The 22,954-nt window shown below is 37.4% G+C and overlaps 4 protein-coding genes across 5 annotated transcripts; 3 read left to right on the forward strand and 1 right to left on the reverse strand.

The window, feature by feature from the left end:
- Positions 1 to 7,526: 7,526 nt before the first annotated feature.
- Positions 7,527 to 11,411, reverse strand: LOC119999922 (peptide chain release factor PrfB2, chloroplastic). The gene is made up of 7 exons (XM_038847741.1): positions 10,821 to 11,411; positions 10,445 to 10,657; positions 9,319 to 9,420; positions 8,957 to 9,094; positions 8,467 to 8,771; positions 8,222 to 8,375; positions 7,527 to 8,011 (listed from the first exon to the last, which is right to left on the reverse strand). The coding sequence occupies exons 1-7, from the start codon at positions 11,328 to 11,330 to the stop codon at positions 7,880 to 7,882; spliced, it is 1,554 nt and encodes a 517-aa protein (XP_038703669.1). The 5' UTR covers positions 11,331 to 11,411; the 3' UTR covers positions 7,527 to 7,879.
- Positions 11,412 to 11,421: 10 nt separating this feature from the next.
- On the forward strand, positions 11,422 to 13,617 carry LOC119999924 (RNA pseudouridine synthase 1-like). Of its 2 annotated transcripts, XR_005468519.1 has the most exons (3): positions 11,422 to 11,872; positions 12,311 to 13,152; positions 13,386 to 13,617. XR_005468519.1 is itself a non-coding variant. In XM_038847744.1 (2 exons), exons 1-2 carry the CDS (start codon positions 11,437 to 11,439, stop codon positions 12,976 to 12,978), a joined length of 1,104 nt encoding a protein of 367 aa, XP_038703672.1. In that variant the 5' UTR covers positions 11,422 to 11,436; the 3' UTR covers positions 12,979 to 13,489. The 2 variants fall into 2 exon arrangements, 1 of the variants encoding a protein (XP_038703672.1); XM_038847744.1 differs by having other exon boundaries at positions 12,311 to 13,489.
- A 133-nt stretch (positions 13,618 to 13,750) lies between these two features.
- LOC119999925 (pyrophosphate-energized vacuolar membrane proton pump-like) lies at positions 13,751 to 15,105 on the forward strand. Its single transcript, XM_038847745.1, has 3 exons — positions 13,751 to 14,403; positions 14,664 to 14,725; positions 14,814 to 15,105. The coding sequence occupies exons 1-3, from the start codon at positions 14,254 to 14,256 to the stop codon at positions 14,983 to 14,985; spliced, it is 384 nt and encodes a 127-aa protein (XP_038703673.1). The 5' UTR covers positions 13,751 to 14,253; the 3' UTR covers positions 14,986 to 15,105.
- A 1,867-nt stretch (positions 15,106 to 16,972) lies between these two features.
- LOC119999923 (calreticulin) lies at positions 16,973 to 20,939 on the forward strand. Its single transcript, XM_038847743.1, has 14 exons — positions 16,973 to 17,129; positions 18,073 to 18,180; positions 18,331 to 18,523; positions 18,621 to 18,879; positions 18,984 to 19,040; positions 19,143 to 19,190; positions 19,274 to 19,360; positions 19,442 to 19,499; positions 19,597 to 19,664; positions 19,748 to 19,843; positions 19,927 to 19,974; positions 20,320 to 20,349; positions 20,432 to 20,539; positions 20,632 to 20,939. The coding sequence occupies exons 1-14, from the start codon at positions 17,042 to 17,044 to the stop codon at positions 20,641 to 20,643; spliced, it is 1,260 nt and encodes a 419-aa protein (XP_038703671.1). The 5' UTR covers positions 16,973 to 17,041; the 3' UTR covers positions 20,644 to 20,939.
- The last annotated feature ends 2,015 nt before the right edge of the window (positions 20,940 to 22,954 follow it).

Consider the following 22,954-nt stretch of genomic DNA (forward strand, 5'->3'; position numbering starts at 1 on the left):
AAAAATACTTTGGACTCTAGGCCTTACATAGAGAACACCTCCTTCGAGCTTCCTCTTTATATATAAGTAAGTATAGATGGATAGATATTACATTCTGAATGAGAATCATAGAAAATACGCTTGAAAACACGTTTGAATGATCATTTTAGAAAATAGAGAAATAGAAAAATCTTGTTCCTCTCTCCTCCCCTTTCAGCCATCTCGTCAAATTTCTCCATATTCCCCTTCACCCATCTCGTCATATTTCTCCATATCCCCCCTTCCACTTCTGAAAGTATTGGATGTCATTAGTCAACTTTGATGGCTGCCAACCTTCAACCTTGATGGCTGCCAACCTTCAACCTTGATGGCTGCCAACTTTGAATGTGTTCATTAGTCATTAATTGTGTTCACATATCATTAGTCAGTAACACAGCTAGAAGTGCGGAGATGCATATGATCTTGTTACTATATATACTAGGGTTGTAATTCCATAAATGTTAAGAATACAAAAACACTTATTCTTCCATATCTTCCTTTTCTTCATGGTATCAGAGGAGGTCTTTTTTATTCTTCATTTTGTTTTCTAAATGGCCGAAATCACTCCAATCATGTCCGACTCAGGCAGTCCCTCGGCCTCTCTACCTTCAAATACTTTTGATGTTCATACAAACCAACGATTATGTTCGGTTTTGTTGAATGAGTTCAATTATCTTCCTTGGTCAAGATCTGTGCAGTTAGCTCTTGGTGGAAGATCAAAGCTTGAGTTTATTGACAAAAGTACTATTGTTCCTGATGTCAATTCTTCTCAGTATAAATCTTGGATTACCCAAGATAAGATGGTGCAGACATGGCTACTTAATTCTATGGAATTACATGTTGCTGACATTTTCAGGTATTATGAATCTTCTGTAGATTTATGGGATGTTGTTAAAGAGATGTATGGAAATCAAAATAACGCGGCACGAGTTTTTCAACTCAAAAGAGACATTGCATGTCTTCAACAGGAAGGTAAACCATTTATTCAATTTCTTGGTAGCATGAAAAGTATGTGGAATGAGTTGTCTGTTTATCATCCACATACTACTGATTCTGCTGTCTTGCTAAAACGGGCTGAAGAGGATAAAATATTTCAGCTTTTGGCTAATCTTGCTCCTGATTACGAAGATCTCCGTAGTCATATACTTATGAATTCTGAGCTTCCTTCTCTAGGGAGTGTTTGTGCTACTATTCAACGGGAAGAAGTCCGAAGAAAGGTCATGAATTGTAACCTCAAAACTGAGGTATCTGAAGCCCGAGCATATATGTTCAATCATAAACGATCTAAAGAAAGAAGTTACAAGGGAAAGAGACCTGAGTTGAAGTGCAATCATTGTCATAATCTTGGTCATACAATGGACCGATGTTGGGTACTTCATCCTGAATTGAAGCCTAAGTTTCCGAGAGAGAATATGCCTCAGAAACGGACTCAACCTTCGGGATATAAGGCTAATCATGTTACAACCATGGCTGGAGATGGATTGTCAAGGTTCTCCTCAAGTCCAATAACTCTTATTAATGAGTTTCCTTCTTATCTTCAAGCAAAGCAAGGTGAATCTGATAACAATGGGAAGTCAGCTGCCTTACTTGGTCAATTTGCTGGATTTCTATCTGAAGATAAAAATGGTGCAACTGATGACACATCAGGTATTTTGAAAGCTTTCTCAACTGCGCTGAATTTAAGTAATGTGCATGATTTTTGGGTCATAGATTCAGGTGCCACTGATCACATCACAAATAATCCTACAAATCTGTTTGAGTTTAAGTTCTTATCTCCACCTTCCCAAATATGTATTGCTAATGGTAATACTGTATCTGTTGTTGGACAGGGAAAGGTAAACTTACTTTCTAAGCACATTGCATCACCAGCTTTGTGTGTTCCTTCTTTTCCTTTTCAACTTCTTTCGGTTGGCAAACTCGTAACTCAACTAAATTGTTGTGCTATTTTCTCTCCTCACAATGTTGTATTCCAGGATTTGGTCACCAAGAAGACGATTGGTGAGGGATTTTTCTTTCAAGGCTTATATTATCTTCTCAAAGATTTTCACAAGGGATTTCATGTAAATGCCTGTTTAGCTTCCAAGCACAAATTATGGCATCAACGTCTAGCACATCCCTCTGAGTCAATTTTGGCAAAGATTTTTCCAAATATTAATAAAAATTCAGTTGATTGTGACATTTGTCACTTGTCAAAATCTACACGATTATCATTTTCTTCTTCTAATTCTCGTTCAAATAAATTATTTGAATTGGTACATTCGGATGTCTGGGGTCCTGTTCTTGAGTCCTTTGATGGTTACAAATATTTTGTCACCTTTGTTGATGACTTTTCTAGATTCACCTGGTTGTATCTCTTGAGATCAAAAAGTGAGGTTGCTAGTGTTTTTCAAGATTTTCATAGTCTGATCAACACTCAATTCTCTTCTAAAATTAAGATTCTTCGATCAGATAATGGCACAGAATATATGTCTCATATCATGACACAATACTTGAGCATGCATGGCATCATTCATCAAACTAGCTGTGTTGGTACTCCACAACAAAATGGTATTGCTGAAAGAAAAAATCGCGACTTGCTTGAGAAAACAAGATCTCTAATGTTTCAAATGAATGTTCCCAAACAATTTTGGTCCCAAGGTGTACTCACTGCTACTTATCTCATAAATCGCTTGCCTAGTAGAATTTTGAATTTCACTTCTCCATCTGAGTTGTTGACAGGAAAGCAGCCGAATTTATCTCATCTTAAAATCTTTGGGTGTACTTGTTATGTGCATATTCAAGCAATTCACCGTGACAAGTTAGATCCAAGGGCAGCCAAGTGTGTTTTCTTGGGATATTCATCTACAAAGAAGGGATACAAGTGTTATGATCCCATCTCTAAAAAGCTCATTGTAACAAGGGATGTTAGGTTCGACGAAAACACTCCATATTATTCTCAGTCTCGTGGCAGTTCAAGTCAGGGGGAGTCAACTTTAATTCCACTACCAACTCTGGATATGTCTCATGATTGGTTATCTATTGTTCCACGGGTGGATTTTGTTGATCCACATGCAACATCTGACAGTGAACAAATATCCACTCCAACACCAGTCGTAGTAACTCCCACTGAGTCGGTTCTAGAGACTAATGTGGAAACTGATATGCAAAATTCTGATCTGTCTATTCGACGTAATCCTACTCGTGACCGACGACCACCATCAAAGCTTCAGGACTATGTGTCATACTCGGTAAGACACCCAGTCACTAATGTTCTTGGCTATCATAAACTGTCCTCTTCTCATGCAGCCTATCTTAGCAACATTCTTGACAAAACTGAACCTCAAAGTTTTTCTGAAGCTAATCAAAAAGAGGTTTGGCAAAAGGCTATGCAAGAGGAGCTTCAGGCTCTAGCTGATAATCATACTTGGAGTGTTGTTCAACTTCCAAAGGATAAGAAAGCTGTCGGCAGTCGTTGGGTATACAAAACCAAATTCAAATCCGATGGTTCTATTGAAAGGCATAAGGCAAGATTGGTTGCACAAGGCTTTACTCAAACTTATGGAGTCAACTACACGGAGACTTTTGCGCCGGTGGCAAAAATGACAACTGTTCGTACTTTGCTATCGATTGCTATAAATCATGGCTGGTCTTTATCTCAAATGGACGTGAAAAACGCATTCTTACATGGCAATCTCCTCGAGGAAGTTTATATGAAACTACGCCGGGTCACCCTCAAAGCAGTAATCCACAATTGGTTTGTAAGCTTTATAAATCCATCTATGGATTGAAACAGTCACCCCGTGCCTGGTATGCCAAGTTGAGTATGGTACTTGAGGAACTTGAGTTCAAAAGGAGTAACGCTGATCACTCTTTGTTTGTTCTCATCAAGAATGGGGTACGATTAGTAGTTTTAATTTATGTCGATGACTTTATTATTACTGGTGATAATATTGCAGCCATCTCCAATATTAAAAAAGTTCTTCATCAAAAGTTTGCCATTAAAGATCTTGGGGTCCTTAAATATTTTTTGGGAATCGAAATGGCTACATCTCACAGAGGTCTTGTTTTGAATCAAAGAAAGTATGTGTTAGATTTGTTGTGTGAAGTTGACATGCTCGATTGCAAGCCGCAAATACACCGTTGGACAGTAAACTAAACCTGGCTGTAGATGGTGAATCTCTTCGGTCGCCTCAAATTTATCAAAGGTTGGTAGGTAAGCTTATTTACCTCATCATTACTCGACCCGATATTAGTCATGCAGTCAGTATTGTGAGTCAATTTATGCACTCTCCAACCATTGTTCATATGGGAATTGTTAAACGAATTCTTAGATATTTGAAGGGGTCTATTGGTCGTGGTCTACTTATGAAGAACAATGGTCATACACAAATAATCGGCTACACCGACGCTGATTGGGCCGGCAACTCTCTTGATCGTAAATCCACTACTGGCTATTGTATATTTGTTGGTGGCAATCTTGTTTCGTGGAAGAGTAAAAAACAGCTCGTGGTTGCTCGTTCTAGCGCTGAAGCCGAATATCGTGCAATGGCTTCCACTGCTTCTGAACTTATCTGGCTAAAGGCATTGTTGGTCGATCTTGGTTTTCTTCATCCTCAACCAATGACTCTCTGCTGCGATAATCAAGCCGCCATGCATATTGCCTCCAATCCAGTATTTCATGAGAGAACCAAACATATTGAAGTCGATTGTCATTACGTCCACGAAAAAGTTCAGTCTCAGTTAATTTCCACCAAATACACTCGAAGTCAAGACCAACTTGCGGACATGTTCACTAAGGCTCTTTCTTCAGCTCAATTTCATTGGTTACTTTCCAAGCTTGGATCAATCAATATCCTTGCTCCAGCTTGAGGGAGAGTATTGGATGTCATTAGTCAACTTTGATGGCTGCCAACCTTCAACCTTGATGGCTGCCAACTTTGAATGTGTTCATTAGTCATTAATTGTGTTCACATATCATTAGTCAGTAACATAGCTAGAAGTGCGGAGATGCATATGATCTTGTTACTATATATACTAGGGTTGTAATTCCATAAATGTTAAGAATACAAAAACACTTATTCTTCCATATCTTCCTTTTCTTCATAAAGGAAAGGCACCTTGAGGTCAAATTCTACAGCGTGATGCCAATTTTGGACTTATTGACTTTCAAAAGAGCTTTCTTTCAAAAGAGCTTTGCCTTTTGAAATCTCCATTCAAGAAAGTCTTTGAACAGTTGTGCATTTTGGCCATTGATTTGCTTCCAAGTATTGTTTCATTGCCCCTCCTGCTTTAGTGGGTTCTAATCATCCTTCAATTTTATTTTAGGGGTTGTCTTTGTCATTATCTATAGCCTGTTGGGTTCCATTGTTCACTGTAGGGGGAAGGTCAATGGAGGATACAAGCTGGGCTTTTCGTTCCTTAAAATTGAAATGAATGTTTTGTTGTGGGTGGGAGATGGTAGTGTGTGTGTGTATATATCTATATATATAGAGGGTTGTATATTACTCTAATTGGCAATCCAGGTCAGAAAGCCGTATTATTTGGAGTAGAGGCGTTGACACTATTCTAATATTCTTCATAGAATGCCTGTGAGAAATATTTGTTGTTTTCTCTAGGTTGAAGCCAAAGACTGCCTCTGTAGTCATGATAAGAATGCCTTCGTATGTATTTGTGGAGAAAAAGTTGACCCTGAAATGTAGTATTACACTGCACATCCTGCCAATAAAAGATGATCAAGTGGTTGTTTTTCCATGCCATCATCTTGGTTTAGCTATAATTCATTCATACAATCGCGGAGCCATGTTGGGGACTTGGGGCTATGGGGCCACAACCCCCCAGATTTTTGAGAAATTTTTAAATGTGATATAAACAATATAATTCTATAAAATACCTATATTTGGCTCTTCTAAATATGTTTTTAATTTCTTCATTACATATATAATATTATAATACGATATTTATATATACACTATACATCTTTATAATTAGTGATTGATAGTTTGATACACACTTATACATGATAATAAATGATATATACTCAATGAAAGTTGGTATCGTACAATTTGAATGATTGTTAATTTATGATGTGTAATTTAAAGACTATATAAATATCTTTTTATTACTCGTCACTTTTCACTAAATAACCTTAAAAAAATTTTGGGGGTAGCCCCGCTAAATTTTGGCATCCCCATAAATTATTAAGTCTGCCCTTGTGTTCATATCTTATCCAGAAAACATTATGTACATATTTCATTGAAATTGGGAGCAAAGGAATTCTCTATGTTGGCCAAAAATCATTATTGTTCTTGATGATGTGGATGATCTTGAACAATTAAATACAATACCTGGAAGGCTGGGGTGGCTTTGTCACTTCCAGATCATTATCACAATTCACAAACACTAATTATTCATAAAATAAAAAACATTATTTAGTAACTTCAAACCAAACATGTTTTATTTCTTAAGAAATATAAATAGAAAATAAAGAAATGGGAACCAAAAAATAAAAAAATAAACCAAACACACTCGACCATCTCCTTCTGCTTGCCGTAAACTTAAACCAAATTTAATCATAATATTAAATTAATGAAAACTCATAATTACTTGAAACTTTTAAAGCTCAAATAAATGAAGCTGTATTTGTCACATCACTTAGGTCGGATGGTATTGGGCTAGTATCTTGAGTACCCCTTCACTAAAAGCAGCTGCAACAACTCGTCATAACATATTCTTTAAAATATAATAGAATGAGTCATTTTATAGTTTTACAGAATCATAATTAAACAATACTCCACATCAGCTCTTCTAGACCATCCTCTATAATTTACAATATTTATTTCTCTAATCCCTTTTAAAATCTATTCATGTTTAATTTTTATCAATTATATTATACAATAACAAATATGTTCATTTCAAGATGCAAGGCAATACAGAGGTGCAAGGCATGGCAAATCGATTCACTACCAGAAAGGTGGTGGTGGAGTGCAAGCCGATGTCATGTTGGAACTGGAGACATAGCAAGGTATGTGGCAACACCGACCATGGGGAGATTGCCAGTGATCCGCTACAGTATATATGCTTGATATTTTAATAACAAAATGTGAGTTAGCAGAGTTACAGTGCTTCGCCAAACTTAGAGGAGCACTGTAGCACAACTTCATTTTACCGGAACTTCACAGGAGTTGCTGGGTGATTTTTTCCAACTTTCTTTTGATTTTCGTCATCTGAAGTATCAGTTTACAAGAGCTGCTGGGATGCTCTATAGGCTAGGCTAGTCTTTTGGCGTAGAATGGACCCGGGCCTTAAATGGTATCAGAGGCAGGTTCCTCCAAGCGCATGTTTATAACAGTGAAATCCATCGCGGGCGTTGGCTTGGAAGCGTGGTGGGATCTACAATCCTACATTGCTTTGCTTAGGATGGCAGTGGGCTATTTATAAATGTCCTAAGAGTACACCTCACTAATAGACTATTCTTTTGGTCTAGAATGGGGCCTGGGCCTTAACAAAGCTGGACTCCACGCCAGGGAAAATTGAATAAAGGTATGCAAAATCATCCAAAACATGATACATTATTATTGATATTTTATTACAGTAGCTAGCAAATAGCAATTACTGATCTAATATTGCTAAAAGATGCAGGGTTCTCACAAAACATATTGATAGTTTAGTGAAGGATTTGGTGTTCTCCTTCTACTCCATGTACACATGCCATTTGCTCCCTGATCTCAATCATGTGTTGTATATTAGTGTCACAGAACTCGATCAATAAAATTGGATGAGCTGCCGCCAAAGTCTTATCAGAAAGGCAAGTTGGTTGATCTCCATCAAGGATGCAGCACATTGTGACCAGCAAAGCTTACAACTAAAAAATCATTGTATCTTATTAGTATTCCTCTTCTTTATCCATTGAAGCTGATAAATAGTTCAAGATGAATGCATCGAGATCCCCCTCGAGCACAGAATCAGGGTCAGAGACCTCATAGTTGGTTCGCAGATCCTTAACCATGCGGTAAGGCTGCAACAAAAAGAAACAAAGAAAGAAATGTAAGACAGCAGCGAGCGATTTCCTTTTTATATGAACCTTAAATGGTGGTTCAACATCATGTAAACAGTCCTCTTTTGTTTGTATTTGGAAGGAAACCCTCGGAGCTCTTTCAAATAAACAACCCTTTTGCAGTTCAAAAACACAAATCACAAATGTATCTTGAGAGGTGAGAGGGTATACATGTAGCACGTAAGTACGGATCTGATTGCCCCAGCTTATGTCAGTGAGAGATTGTGTATGCTGCGAATTCATCTGGGCTTGGCGAGCCATCTCAAGCTGGTCTACTCGAGACTGAAGAACTGCCATTGCTGAAGCTTTATTTGAATGTTGTGATCTAAAAAAACCCCCCAAAAAAAGAAGAAGATGAAACCAACGCAAATGAAAAAAAATTATGATTCCATCATTATATTAAACAGATTTTATACCTTTCATTTTGACATGTGGCGATGATTCCTGTAGGTATGTGGGTTATTCTCACTGCACTCTCGGTTGTGTTAGCATGCTGACCCCCAGGTCCCCCAGAACGATATCGTTCAATGCGAAGGTCAGATTCATTAATTTGTACATGGGTAGATCCATCACCCAAGATTGGAATCACTGCAACAGCAGCAAATGAAGTATGCCTTCGCTTGCTGCTGTCAAAAGGTGAAATCCGGACCAACCTGTGCACCCCTATTTCTGCCTTGGCATATCCAAATGCATATTCACCATCCACTTTAATTGTTGCCCGCTGAAAGAACAGACAGATACAGTTAGGAAGGTGGTGATGCTTCTTGTCAGCTAGAACTATATATAGCTCCCATAAGGGATGTAGGACTGCATGATTGTTTCTTCCTTTATCCTAATCTTACCCACACAATGTTCATGTGATTCCATCAATTGAAGGATTTGGAGGATTAATGTAAGAAGATAAACCTTGATTCCTGCAAGCTCACCAGGCATCTCATCCACTACAGTCACTCTGTATCCACGTCGCTGAGCCCACGATTTATACATTTGCATCACCATCGATGCCCAGTCCATGCTCTCAGTACCACCAGCTCCTGCCTGGACCTAAATATTTGCATGGGAAACATTAAGGATTAAATTGGTAAAACAGTAAAACAGAAATAGCTCATCTTTTGTAGCATAATGAATAGGTTAGAAGAACTGCCCTAAACTACAGGGAAAAAGACATGTCTGAGCCTTTTGGAGACTCGAGAGCATGCAAAGTCACATTAATGTCATAGGGAAAGATTGTTGCTTGCGGAATTGTAACAGCTGCACATGAAAGTTACCTCAATGTAGCAAGAGCAGGAATCTTGCTCCCCTGCTAATAAAGCTTCAAGCTCTTTCTCTTTGGTGTTTCTTCTCATCTGAAGCAAAGCTTTCAATGATTCCTGGAGAGAAAAGCAGGTAATTCAAAATAAATAAAGATGGCATACAATAGGATAACAAGATGTCCACAAGGAGAGATTTCCTAAAAGAAGCACATGTAGGTTTTTTTTTTTCTTTTTTTAATAGAAATTTTTTATATAACCGGCACCAAGAGGGTGCAACCCAAACTAGGAATACAATGCAGATAAATTCAGACTATCAAAAAAATTGGAACAAATTCCACTTGACCAATGCTTAAGCACAGCAGCTCAGCAAGCTAACCATTCAAAAAGATTAGAATCAAACATTCCTCCTCTTCGAAAATCCTAGAATTACGTTCTTTCCAAATTAGCCAACAAGTAGCCTGAAGGATCAAAACAAAAAGCTTTTGCCTAGATTTATCATAAGACAAAGATAACTTCCAAGCCTCCACTTCAGAGATCAAGTATCTAAAAGGAACCCAGTTGACGCTCATCAAATTCCAAATTGTACCCCAAACCTTCGCCACCCAAGAACAATGCAACAAGAGATGAGAGACAGTTTCTTCTTCAGATTTGCAGAGAACATGGTAGGTGCAAAGATAGAATGCAAGTTACCAAAAATATTTTCAGTAATATAGTCATTTTCTCTTGAATATTGTTCAAACAGTAGCATTACATCTAATGCAAGCAACTCTCCTTTCATGGGCAATAATTGAAGGCCACGTTACTTCGTATAAATATTCACTGCACCATGTCATAAACTGGTAATTCACAACAGAAAGGCTTAGCATTATCACCAATAAAAAGCACTGTTTGGCACACTGAATTGAAATGGCAATTGCTTAGATTACTGAAGTGCAAACTGAAACCTACATCTAACCTAGCACTCAAGATAAGAAAAACACTGAAAATCCAAGCATTTCATGTAACAGTATTTATGCCTTTGCATTTCATATTTAAAAATTGCCAAAGGTAAACAACATACTGTCACGATAGGCTAAAAGATACATGAAGGAATTAATGTTAGCAGAACCAATACATGCCTAGAACAAGAAGGAGAGCCCACCGATTCCATTTCAGAGTCTCTTTCCTCACGAGCAAGCTTTATCATGTCAATATGCTCCAGAAATTCTTGCTCAAAGGCCATCACCTCTTTCATTCTATTCATGAGTGAACCATGCTCACGACTTATCTTCCCCGCATGCACAGGATCGTCCCAAAGATCAGGTTTATTCAAAGCAGCAGATAGCAGATCCAGCCTAACCAGCAATTGTTTCCACTGCCACAGACAACAAAATCAGATTACACGTTGGACTAAACAGATCAAACAAAAAAACAAAAGCACCTATTGTCATGTGACCATACTTCAAGATGAACAGAAAAGTATGATACTTATGCTTGAACTAATTCAAAAAAGCATAGCTATGGGCTTTAGGTTGTACCTGCAAGCGCTTCTTGATTACTTGAATGGATTGAGCAATTGCAGCGGCATGGCTCTTCCAATCATTCTCACTCTCGTCGAGAATTGTCCATTGATTAACAATAATCCCATCCACAGTAAGCCCATCGGAGGTGGATGGCTCCCTTGCAGCCTGAGTCCCAAACAATCTCAACCTAATCGAAGCAACCATACCATTCACAGAAGCATATGAATTTCGGATGCTCGGAACTAAAAATGATGAAAACCCAGAAAATTTCCTCAAATCGCCATGCACAGAAGCCAAAGTTGTCTCTTTTGCATTTAAGGTCGACAATTGCTTCAATTGTGATCCGAAAAAGTTTGAATGGGATAAACTACAATCACACCCAGATGGATTAGAATACTCAAGAAGTACAATCCCACAATCTGAGAGATTGTAGTTAGTACACAAAGAAGATAGTGGTAGAAAGGGATTTGTTATGCGATGGAAAATCGAAGATTTGTTACGCGAATTTCTGAGTAGGAGAGACATTTTTCTTTCTGTGAATCTTTGCAACGAAGTCGAAGTCTGAGGTTTAGGGGGTTTTAGGTTTTTAGGGCTCGTTGATATTATTGAAGCTTTGAATTATAGAAAACATATGGGTAAGAAAGTAAATGACCATTCTTTTCTTTTAGCTGTCAAACTGACTGGAATGTCCTTCCATTTCTCCCTCCCGTGCCGCCGCCGCCTGCTAGTTACTGGATTCCCCAAACTCTTCTTCACTCTCCGACAGCACTATCCTCTCTCGATAATCACAATGTCAAATTCCCAAGACACTCTCAAAGCCGCTCAAAGTTACCCAACACCCCTCTCCCCTCCGTTGCCACTCATCTCCAAGGACGTAGAGCTAGCAAGGGCCATGACCGCATCATCCAGATCAAGCCTTTACACTCTATCGAGGAGCGATGTTTTATATGAAGATGGGTGGCTTATTGTCGTTAATAAGCCTCAAGGGGTTTACTGTGAGAGCGTGTTGGACTCGGTCCCTCAGCTTCTTGGTGACAAGTCGGGCGGACTCGGCGAAGGACATGAAGGTCTGTTTTATTCATTTCTTGCCCTTTCATTTTCTGGGTTTACTTTCTCTTGCGGTGGGTTTTGCTGGAATCTTGAAGATTTGGATTTTGGGCCTCTGACTTGACCTGGATTCTGGAACAATTTAATCTGGTTCAGTCAACATATATTTTTGCCTCACTTTTATGGAATTACTTGGAGAAAAACATAAAATGAGAGACAATACGTGGGATAATGAAATGTGGATACGCTTGAGAGATCATTGATGTTATTCTTTGCTGCTAAAGAGAAATTACTTCTTACACCGAATCTCAACTACTTGACTTATAAGCTGTTAATTTCATAAGAACTGGTATCATTAATTGAAATGATAGGATACGTGCTCCTCATTTGTCTTTTAATTGAGTTTAAGACATAGTTCAGTCGATTATTGAACTAAAGTTTAAATATTTCACCTCTAGGGACTTCCACCCGACCGGAGCTCCATCTTGCCAACAGACTTGATCGTGACACAACTGGCGTAATGGTTATTACCAAGTCCCACAAAGTAGCTTCTAAGCTTGTGAAAGCATTTACTGAACATAAGAATAGGAAAACATATATTGCTCTTTGTGTTGGTTCAGCTCCAAAGTGGGAAAAGATCACCATCCAATCAGGTCATGGAAGGTCAAAATTTGGAGCTTGGCGGGTGTACGCTGCATCAGATGTGGGTCAGACCCTACCAGGTGGGTCCATTGTCAGGGACATGGAAACTTCATTTGAAGTTTTATCAGTGAATGGGCAAGGGAGGTATAAAGAGATTATGGAGTTCACAAAAGATGAAGAGAATGTTATTCTTGTTGAAAGAAAAGCCGTGATTGACGGTGATGCAAAGAAGGATGAGATTTTGGTAAGAGCATTTCCTCGGAGTGGAAGAACACATCAAATCCGCTTGCATTGCCAGTATCTTGGAAATTCTATAAGAGGTGATGTAAAATACGAGGGTGTCTATGAATGGAGAGGGAGAATATATGATGGCCATGAACTCCATGCAGAGAGTTTGTCTTTTGAGCATCCAATTACTGGTCTTCCTGTCATGTTCCAGGCACCTCTACCTTTGTGGGCAATGCAGGCATTGCAGCCATCGTAAGTCAAAACGCCCCTCTTCACTCGAACATTTCAGAAATTCTGGCGAAGCTGCTCAGATAACTGAAACAGACAATGCTTTGAGACCATATGTACCGTATAATCCTTCGTTGAGGGGAAAGAAAATTCTCTCTCACATGTATGCATAGAGTGGGAAGAGGCCAAAAAGAAAATTGAGGTTTTGCCGCATCAAGCTAATTTGAGTAGGGGACTGATGAACATGGCATTACTTGAAATGATGGGTTCTACTACTTAATGGAATATATTCACGACATTTGGGTACGTCTTTATGCAGGAATTCACATATTGTTTGTTTGTATCAGGAAACAACCCTGGAATACACAAAAGTTTATAGTTATGAGTTGTTGAGGGATTGTTAAGTCCTATAATTGTTTTAAAAAGAAAATTCAGGTTTTGCCGCATCAAGCTAATTTGAGTAGGGGACTGATGAACATGGCATTACTTGAAATGATGGGTTCTACTACTTAATGGAATATATTCACGACATTTGGGTACGTCTTTATGCAGGAATTCACATATTGTTTGTTTGTATCAGGAAACAACCCTGGAATACACAAAAGTTTATAGTTATGAGTTGTTGAGGGATTGTTAAGTCCTATTATTGTTTTCGCTTATCTCTACACATTTTACATCTTTGCTCTTTTTCCTTCTTAGAATTGTCCATGTAACAAAGACAAATACTTCCCTAGTTTTGGCTTACGTACAACACTAAATGTTGAGCAGTTAGTTTGCTATGAATGACTAGCTGGCAGCATATTGTTGATTATCATGGATATGAAAAATGATTCAGGCTTAGGAGATTTAGGGGGAGATTGGGACATCATGGCAGTTGTCCCTTCGCTGCTGTTGAGCAATTTCTCATTCGAGTTATAGTTGAACAACTTTATAGTAGCGAAGTTGAAATAAAAAGACGAAATCTTAGATGCAACACTAAGAATTCTACCATTCTCGACTAGTTTTCTGCAGGCTTTGACTTGGAATTTTAGTAGGAAAGAATGATTTTCTGGCTTTAAAATTGAACAAGATGGAAACTTTTGCCAGGTTCTCCTGGTGAAATAAACTACAAGGAAAGTTGGTCAAGTAAAATGATTTGCTGGGTTAGACTTTATCAAATTTGTCTCGTTGCCTTTGTTTTTTGTTATAGAGAAGTGTTTGCCAACTGAAATAAGGTCTACTCGACCTTATTTAACATAATAATAGTCTAATTTGTAAGTTGAATAGTTCAACATCCATCATGATTTAGAAAAACAAATGTGAAATGACCTGCATTGTGCACAATATTTTGCCACCGTATGAGCATTTCACGCTTCCCGTTCATCAACCTCAGCATCACGGAGCCTCCAAACACTTTTTTGGCGAAGAAAATCTCGCTGGTGTTCTTGCTGGTTCACTCGTTTCTGGTGTCCAGGTATGCATTTGCATGGTTTGAACCATTATGACGCCTAAGTTGCAAAAGCCTTTTGTGACTGCAGTCTGGTGGGCGAATTCGAAGAAACGGCAAGGGGATCTTATTGTTACCTACCTCACCTACTTTGATAACTTCACATAGGTTGTCAGGACATCAGCTGGATTTCTTGTGCTTGGCCATTATCACCCCATCCAGGACTTCATATAATGCTCATCCACAACATTTATTTCATTCAATGTTGTTGTGTTGTTGCTTGTCAGGTTGCCATCTCAGCTTCTAACACAGGAGAGGCATGGGATAATGCCAAGAAATACATACAGAGGTGACAACCTTATATTTTAGTTTTACAAGTTGACCATCCATTGGAAACTGAGAAGGGGAATTCCTGATTGTGATATATCATTTTGCAGGCTGGTGCATATGAGCATGCTACAGGCACTGGGTCCTAAGGGCTCTGATGCTCACAAGGCTGCTGTCATTGATGACAACGTTGGAGATCCACTCAAGGATATGGCAGTGGAGTCTCTGGTGTTTGCTCCATTTTTTGCCACTCATGGAGGCTTGCTGTTCAAATTGCTGTAATTTCGATCCATCAAGCAAGCCATCATGCTAATTCTAGTGCATTGAAAAAATATGAAGCAAAAACCAGTCTGTAGATGCTATTGAGATTATGTACAGTTGAAATATATTATTTTCATAGCATTGATTTTGAAGCAAACATATCAGACAAGTTGATTATGATTACAACTATCCATGAATTTCAGAAAAAAGAAAACCAAATCTAGTATAATGAGCTTTTGAGTGGCTTCTAATCTAAGCATACAAATGCATCTGGGCAGATAAAAAAGAGAGCCGGCCTCCACAAACAAGTGTAGTTTGGATATTCTCAAAGGTCAAAATGGCCTACAAAGCTCATCTTACTTGCTGGACTATATGCCACTAATAATTTCATGTATGAGTCATAGGCCTAGTTTGGTAAGGCATTTTGAAAATAGCAGATATACTAGTAGAAATGGTGGTAGCAGAAATGTTAGAGAATTTTAGTAGCAGAAATGCTGCTCGAATGTTGTGTGGTGTTTGGTTGATTTTTGCTGGTAATATTTTTGCTGAGTAGTATATATTAAATGATAAATATTTTATAATATCAATAAATTTATTTATTTATTAATTAATTTATAATAACACATGAAGTGAGGGTATAAATGGAATAAAAAAATTAATGGGGATAATATTGACTTTTAACGGTGAAATGCTACTAAAATGCTTCATACAAGTAGCATGTCAAAAGTAGCATAAAATGCTGAGTAAAAATGTCTCGGATTACGTGCCAAAAAAACCTGTTTGGTAAGGCAGTATAAATGCTACAAAAAATACTCCTCCAAACGGGGCCTATAATCTATCTTATAAGCATGCATAATATGATAATTGATAAGAATGCCATTACAATTTTTTTTTAAAGAATTTATGAATGTGTTTTGATTGAGTTTTCAAGTCCAATGATATTTTTTTTGTACCAAACAAAAATAAAATTGAACAAAAAAATTATGGACCAATTGAGCATAAACCCAAAACATTTCATATCTCTTGTTATGAATTTGATTTTTGTTTAGAATAAAAAATATACGAATGAACTCATCATGATTTTTGTTTTAATTTTTTTTTAGCTAAATCATTTTTATTACAAGTGTGGTTCGTTATAAAAATAATTATGCGAGAGTTTGGACACCCATATGATAAAAATATTATAAATTGGGAACACATCTGATCATCGAAAGATGGTTTGTGTTTTGATTTGCACACTGAAAGTTATTTTGTGACAGTTTGGTAATACAAAGTTAAAATTTGTTCCAAATTGCATATTGCGGTTGATTGTCCTAAACTGACCAAATATGCCTGAGTGTGCAATTTGAAAAAAATTTTAATTTTGAATTACCAAATTGACACAAAATAACTTTCGATGTGCAAATTGGAACACGAGATCTTTTGGTGACCAAATATGCTATTAACTCATTATAAATTATTGTTAGCATAATTTTACGTGAATTTTTTTTTTTTAGAAGAATTTTACGTGAATTAAACATGACCTAAACGGCTAAAACCTTCAATTACTGAGTTATTTCCAAAGGTTTCCTTTGGTTGGTTTTTCTCTTTAAAGGAATAGGCATTGTTATCTCCTAAGTTGGATTAGATGTTTCTAGACTCTATAGCACACATATCCTAATAATTAAATCCCAATTAATTCTAAAAATCCCATAATTAAAACCTAACCAAGTGGGGGCCATTTATCCATCTAGAAACCAATAGAATATTGCCATCTGTCAAGCTTATACAAAGAAATTAAACACATACTAGGTGATTAATGAAGCACGACTAAACTCCGTGCACGTGTTGATTTCCTTATAACAGTTACAATTCGTGTAACTACGAATAATAACCCTCCACGTAGCATCTAATGACAAGCAAGGCTGACGGGGCAATCCCTTATAGGTTAATGTCCGCACTTTTAATCCACGTAGGATATTCACGCACGGCAAGACGTAGAGTTAACACTGTGTTAGATCCAATGAAAGGCACCCCTATATATTCACCCTCTTCTTCACAGTAGCTCGGTCGTGCAGCTCCATTTCTCTCTTTAGCCATGGCTAACCCTAGACTTCTCTTTCCGCTTCTTCTCTCAGTCCTCGCAATCGCCTCTGCAACGGTTTACTTCGAAGAACGTTTCGATGGTATTTACATTCTTACACCTCTCCCTAAACGATGTTTGTGTAGTTTGTCTGTTATCATTTTAGGGTAGATCGTTCACTGGATTACTGAATTGGTTCGCATTTTTAGAGATAAGCGTATTTGAAGTTTTTTAATGATGAGATCGTTTGGCCTGTGGAGGATCGAAATTTTTTTTCTCGCGTGTGTGTGTTTTAATTCGTGGATCCGGTCTTCAAACTAAGTCGCGAATAAAAATGCGATTGTATTGAATGGATCTGTAGATTATCTGTTATTATAGCTGATTTTTGAGATCTGGTGATGTTGATGGTTAAATATCGATTTTGTCCTTTCGGAGGTGTTACTGTGTTAGCTCAATTTCGATAGTTTAGTCGAGCAATAGCGTTGATATTTTTGTTTAGGGTATGGGGTGGTTGATGATCGTTGATGTTATAGATTGTGCAGACTTCAAAATTATGTTCTAGTGAACTATTAGCAAGATACTGTAAGCACTTGCATATGCAGAGTCACTAATTATTCGTGCAAGCATAGTAATGTATTTTTTTTTTATGTGCACACATAATAGAAGTACAATGCAGAGTGAGTGTTCATATATAGCTACTTCGTCAGAATTGCCTTTGTGTTTTGAACTTGCAGTTTTTCTTTGGAGTCTGTTCTAGTCCTTTAAGTATGGTGTAGCTGAGAAAAGTACTGAAGAATTTATTATTTCAAATGTAACATCCATTTGGCCCTCGCAATGTTGTGTCCTTGTGCATTCAATTAATGAAATGAAACTTCGATGCAGTGTCTTTTATTTTGAGTTCTTGTTTTTACTTTTTTCTTTGACATTTATGCTTTAGACCCTATTTTTCACTTCAACTGATATTGCTAATCTTGCATAGTATAACATTAGAATATCCATCTCTTAACTTTGTTTTTGGGTGTTTTTTGTCTTTGTGAAAACTATAGATGGATGGGAAAACCGGTGGGTTAAATCTGATTGGAAGAAAGATGAGAACATGGCTGGGGAGTGGAATTTTACATCTGGAAAATGGAATGGAGATCCCAATGACAAAGGTATGCTTCAATCCACTTCAATTTGATGCATATATTGGGAAATGGAAGATGTGTCTTTCTTTTTTTATTTTAGCTTTTTAGTAAATGATGATGCAAGTTGTTGTAACGTATATCCGGAAGAATGTTGTTGACTTTAAAATTTTGGGCCAGGTATCCAGACAAGTGAAGACTACAGATTCTATGCTATTTCATCTGAGTTTCCTGAATTTAGCAACAAAGAGAAGACCCTAGTCTTCCAGTTTTCTGTTAAGCATGAACAGAAGCTTGACTGTGGAGGCGGCTACATGAAGTTGCTAAGTGGTGAAGTTGACCAAAAGAAATTTGGTGGTGACACCCCATACAGGTTAGTAATATTTCCACATGCACTGTTGTGTCTGTTGTCTGCTCATAATTGATTGCTTTAATCAAAATGTTGATTTGATTTATCCATTTGTATGCAGCATAATGTTTGGACCAGATATTTGCGGCTACAGCACCAAGAAAGTGCATGCTATTCTTACCTACAATGATACAAACCACTTGATCAAGAAGGATGTTCCTTGTGAGACTGATCAACTCACTCATCTTTACACCTTCATTATCCGCCCTGATGCTACTTACAGCATTCTTATTGACAATGAAGAGAAGCAGACTGGAAGTTTATACTCTGATTGGAGCCTTCTACCTGCAAAGCAGATAAAGGATCCAGAGGCCAAGAAGGTAAATATTTATATACAAGGCCCCTGTTAGCAGTCTCTTTATGTAGTGGTGTTGGCTTCTCTGATAGATTATAAATTTATAACTAAACTCCTTTCACATGCCAGCCTGAGGATTGGGATGACAAAGAATACATTCCTGATCCTGAAGATCAGAAGCCTGAGGTAACTAACTATCTCCTACCGCACCTTGCTCTCTCATGTCACACTTCAGGTTGATATTTTTTATGCTCGTCTCTAAACTGCCTATTTTCTAATCTTATATAGGGGTATGATGACATTCAAAAGGAGATCCCTGACCCTGATGCCAAGAAGGTAGTTACTGAACTACTGGTGTTTCACTAAACTTAACATCCATTTGAAAAATAGTTGCTGATTAAGATGGTCTGCCCTTTCAGCCTGAAGATTGGGATGATGAGGAAGATGGTGAGTGGACAATTCCAACCATTCCCAACCCTGAGTACAAGGGCCCATGGAAGCCAAAGGTTTGTAAATCTCCTGATTAAGTTGCAGCGCAGGAATCAATATGGATATTTAATTTTATTGTTATGCTCACTACCATACAGAAAATTAAGAACCCTAACTACAAGGGCAAGTGGAAGGCACCAATGATTGACAACCCAGGTGCGTTCCCCTTTTCCATAACAGTTCGTGCGTTTACTTCATTCCTTGTATGTAACCCATAATGTAGTTGCTTATAGTTGAAATTTTAACAATGCAGATTTCAAGGATGACCCAGATCTTTATGTGTTCCCCAACTTGAAGTATGTTGGTATTGAATTGTGGCAGGTAATCTTTGAATTTTTTTTAAAAATTTCAATACTGTTATCTTTTTGGCTTAATTCTTACATACAATTTGTACGGCGGGTCAGGTGAAATCTGGGACCATGTTTGACAATGTGTTAATCACTGATGACCCTGAATATGCTAAGAAGGTTGCTGAAGAAACATGGGGCAAGAATAAGGATGTATGTTACTTTTCACCCTTTTTAAGTAGGATCTTCACAGAATATCTTTGGCGTAACATAATTGAGATTATTTGATCCTGCAGGCTGAGAAGGCAGCATTTGAAGAGGCAGAGAAAAAGAGAGAGGAAGAGGTACTGCTTTTACTTGTTTCTGTTGTCAGACTCAATAGTTGTTTAGATTTGGGTTCGAGGAAAAAGTAGTTGAATGCATGAGCTGGCCGGAAAAAGATTAGGCTTGTTTGATTAACTTAACCATAGTATAGCATACCCACGGTACAATAGGCTTCTCCCATGTTACTAGTGTATGATGCAATGATTTTGGACACTCGTTAGCATCATTTTTTACACAGTAGCCTACTGGTGTGTGGTGCATGCTTGTGTTTGTGCCAGTGAGTAACGTGCAGGTCTGCATTGATTTGTTGTGCATAGAATTTTTGTTTCATTTGTGTGCTAACACATGAAGTTTGTTTTTATCAGGAAAAGAAGGACGATCCAATTGATTCGGATGTAAGTATAGACATCTAACTTCAGATTCTGATTTGATGACTCTAATCCTACTGGTCCTTAGTATGTTCAATCTGTGTTATAGGCTGAGGACGAGGATGATGCTGATGCTGATGATGGCGAAGGAGAGGATTCTGATGCTGATGACAAATCTGAAGATGTTGCTGACACCAAAGAGGATGAAGATGTACATGTAAGTTTTTATCTGGTCATTCTTACTAAAATCAATTTTAATTTGTTTGCTTTTCATTGCGAAATTATTTTTGCTTCTGTTCTTGTTTGCAGGATGAGCTGTAGGGTGGACACCACTGCAAAGAAAGATGACCAACTTGGGCCGGTGAGAGTGCATTTGGGCACTTGATATATTTAAAATTGTTTTTTTTTAGCTGTAGTAGTTTGGTTAGGGGAATGTATGGATGCCTGCAAAAACAGTGGCTGATTGCTTTAAATTCTGATTGCGACTTGAGCCTTTAGATCAGAGAACACAATCGTTTTTCATAATCAACATTTATAAGGATAAGTTGGAACATTGAGGCGGCATGCGGTGCCAAATTTCTTTTTTAATTGGCTATTGTGCCTAGAATGCTTCTTGATGTTTGCTTTCTAGTCCGCAGTGCTCCTGTTTTATTTTCTCTGGCAAAAGCAAAAGTTGGGGAGAGAGTAACTTATTTGCGTTTCATTCAGTGGCCAGTGGAGTGCTTATATATGCTTGTGGTAAATCTGTCAAAGTTGCATCGTACCGTGTTTTATTAAAGGAGACTGCTGAGCAGTAAGTTTGGATTGAATCGAAATTGTCCAGAGACGTTTTTCTTTAATTCTTTTTTGTCAAAATGTCCAGATCTAATGCCAAAGATAGTGAATAAGTAGTGTTTAATTTTTCATGTGCATAAGTTTTGCCCGACTTAACATCAGAATCCATCCGGCTGTTTTTACTCTTTTTATGGTCTGGCTTCAATGTAGTAATCATACTAATATAGAAGAAATGAGAAGCTATATACAAAAAATATTTCAGGGAAAGAAAAATGAAACTATCAGAGTTATCCTAGTATGCCCGCAGCATATGATTTAGGCCTCTTCACCATCAAGGCAGATAGGGCACTTGACATTCTGTCAATCATAATGATTAGTGTGTCCTCTTCATATATACTCAAAACAATTAATAAAAGACATTTGTAGGACCTACCTCTTGAGCTTGTTTTTGGAATATGAATTGTGGTTGTGGATTTGGGCTTTGCGTTTTGTATAGAATGAAATTGACGTGTTAAATCACATATACCTCCATTCTCCAGAGGAGGAGGTTGTTTTTGTGCACATGCCTTGTTTTCATTTTCGGAGCAGTAACTTAAAAAAGAAGTCAGTTGGCTGCACCAAAATGGATGGAGATACTGGACTAAAGATTTTATGGATTTCTAATCTTCCTATATTGGAGTAGGAGTGCCCATTAGGTTTTCAATTAGGTTTTAATCATAACTGAAATGTCCTAATCGATTCGTATATGATATTTTAGAATCCATAACCGAACCATATATGTTCGGATAACCAAATCGAAATAACCATATTTTTCGGATCGGATCGGATTGGTTTTCGGTTTTTGAAGAAATGGAAAGGTATGAATAAATCTCAAATAGAGTGAGAAAATAGCCCATGATCGACTCCGACTCCAACTCCATCTAACAATCTAACAAAGTTTGATAAAAATTCAGGATAATGATAATAAATATATTATCTCATCACAATTAAAGAAAAATAAATTTACACGACTAAAATAAATAATATGATCAAGAAAAAAAAAAAGAAAACATACATGAAGATGTATCTACACTTTCGCTTTAGCAATAATCAATTTTAATTTATATGAATTTTAAAATGATAAAGCCACCATGAGTTTCAACTAATCAATGTTAATTTATAATTTGTATAATGATTAGGTTAATTGGTATCTAAATTTATAATTTGTTATGAAGATATAATCAGAGTTTTACAAATACTACTTTATCTCTCATAGTCTCGTATTCAACTATGTAACTTATATATATATAATATATATTAATATTATTTGGTGTTTTCGGTTATAACCATAACCATAATCGAAAAAATCATAACCGTAAAAATATTCAAACATTTACTAAAATCATAACCATATCCAAAACCATAACCAAAAAATCATATCCGAAAATCAAATAACCATAGTTACGGATTGGTTTCCCGGTTGCGGATCGGTTGTGGACATTCACATTAGCCAAACATTGGAGTAGACCCACACTTGCCTGCTTGCTTGCCTTCTCCCACCTAAGTTTTAACCAAAGCAATCCCTTGATTTTGCGAAAAGTGTGCTTTGTTTTGCTTCCTTCCTTTTATGATATCTCCAACCTCTTAGCATCAACCTTGAGGTAGTCATTGTAAAGTCTTACCTGCTTAGTGTGTTAATATCTGTGCTGAATAATTGTGCCTTTTCTTCTGGAGGCAATTCAAATAATTCTAACATTCTATCTCGTAATTCATGGGACATGGTTGATGATCTAAAAGAAACCATGCATAATCCTCGAACAAGCGAGGATGGCTCCTGATTCATATCAATAATGGGAACACAGTCCAGAACGGGTTCCTG

Source organism: Tripterygium wilfordii, chromosome 6, assembly GCF_013401445.1.
Source record: "Tripterygium wilfordii isolate XIE 37 chromosome 6, ASM1340144v1, whole genome shotgun sequence".
NCBI classification, from domain to species: Eukaryota; Viridiplantae; Streptophyta; class Magnoliopsida; order Celastrales; family Celastraceae; genus Tripterygium; species Tripterygium wilfordii.

What these genes read in the sequence shown, in the direction of transcription:
- LOC119999922 (XM_038847741.1), bottom strand. Translation starts at nt 11,330, where the DNA reads ATGTCTCTCCTACTCAGAAATTCGCGTAACAAATCTTCGATTTTCCAT. An exon ending in TAATCAAGAAGCGCTTGCAG is followed by an intron (nt 10,658 to 10,820) that starts GTACAACCTAAA and finishes TGTCTGTGGCAG; the next exon opens with TGGAAACAATTGCTGGTTAG. An exon ending in GAGACTCTGAAATGGAATCG is followed by an intron (nt 9,421 to 10,444) that starts GTGGGCTCTCCT and finishes TTTTCTCTCCAG; the next exon opens with GAATCATTGAAAGCTTTGCT.
- LOC119999924 (XM_038847744.1), top strand. Translation starts at nt 11,437, where the DNA reads ATGGGTAAGAAAGTAAATGACCATTCTTTTCTTTTAGCTGTCAAACTG. An exon ending in ACTCGGCGAAGGACATGAAG is followed by an intron (nt 11,873 to 12,310) that starts GTCTGTTTTATT and finishes TTTCACCTCTAG; the next exon opens with GGACTTCCACCCGACCGGAG.
- LOC119999925 (XM_038847745.1), top strand. Translation starts at nt 14,254, where the DNA reads ATGACCTGCATTGTGCACAATATTTTGCCACCGTATGAGCATTTCACG. An exon ending in CACTCGTTTCTGGTGTCCAG is followed by an intron (nt 14,404 to 14,663) that starts GTATGCATTTGC and finishes GTTGCTTGTCAG; the next exon opens with GTTGCCATCTCAGCTTCTAA. An exon ending in GCCAAGAAATACATACAGAG is followed by an intron (nt 14,726 to 14,813) that starts GTGACAACCTTA and finishes ATCATTTTGCAG; the next exon opens with GCTGGTGCATATGAGCATGC.
- LOC119999923 (XM_038847743.1), top strand. Translation starts at nt 17,042, where the DNA reads ATGGCTAACCCTAGACTTCTCTTTCCGCTTCTTCTCTCAGTCCTCGCA. An exon ending in TTGGTATTGAATTGTGGCAG is followed by an intron (nt 19,665 to 19,747) that starts GTAATCTTTGAA and finishes ACGGCGGGTCAG; the next exon opens with GTGAAATCTGGGACCATGTT. An exon ending in AGAAAAAGAGAGAGGAAGAG is followed by an intron (nt 19,975 to 20,319) that starts GTACTGCTTTTA and finishes TGTTTTTATCAG; the next exon opens with GAAAAGAAGGACGATCCAAT.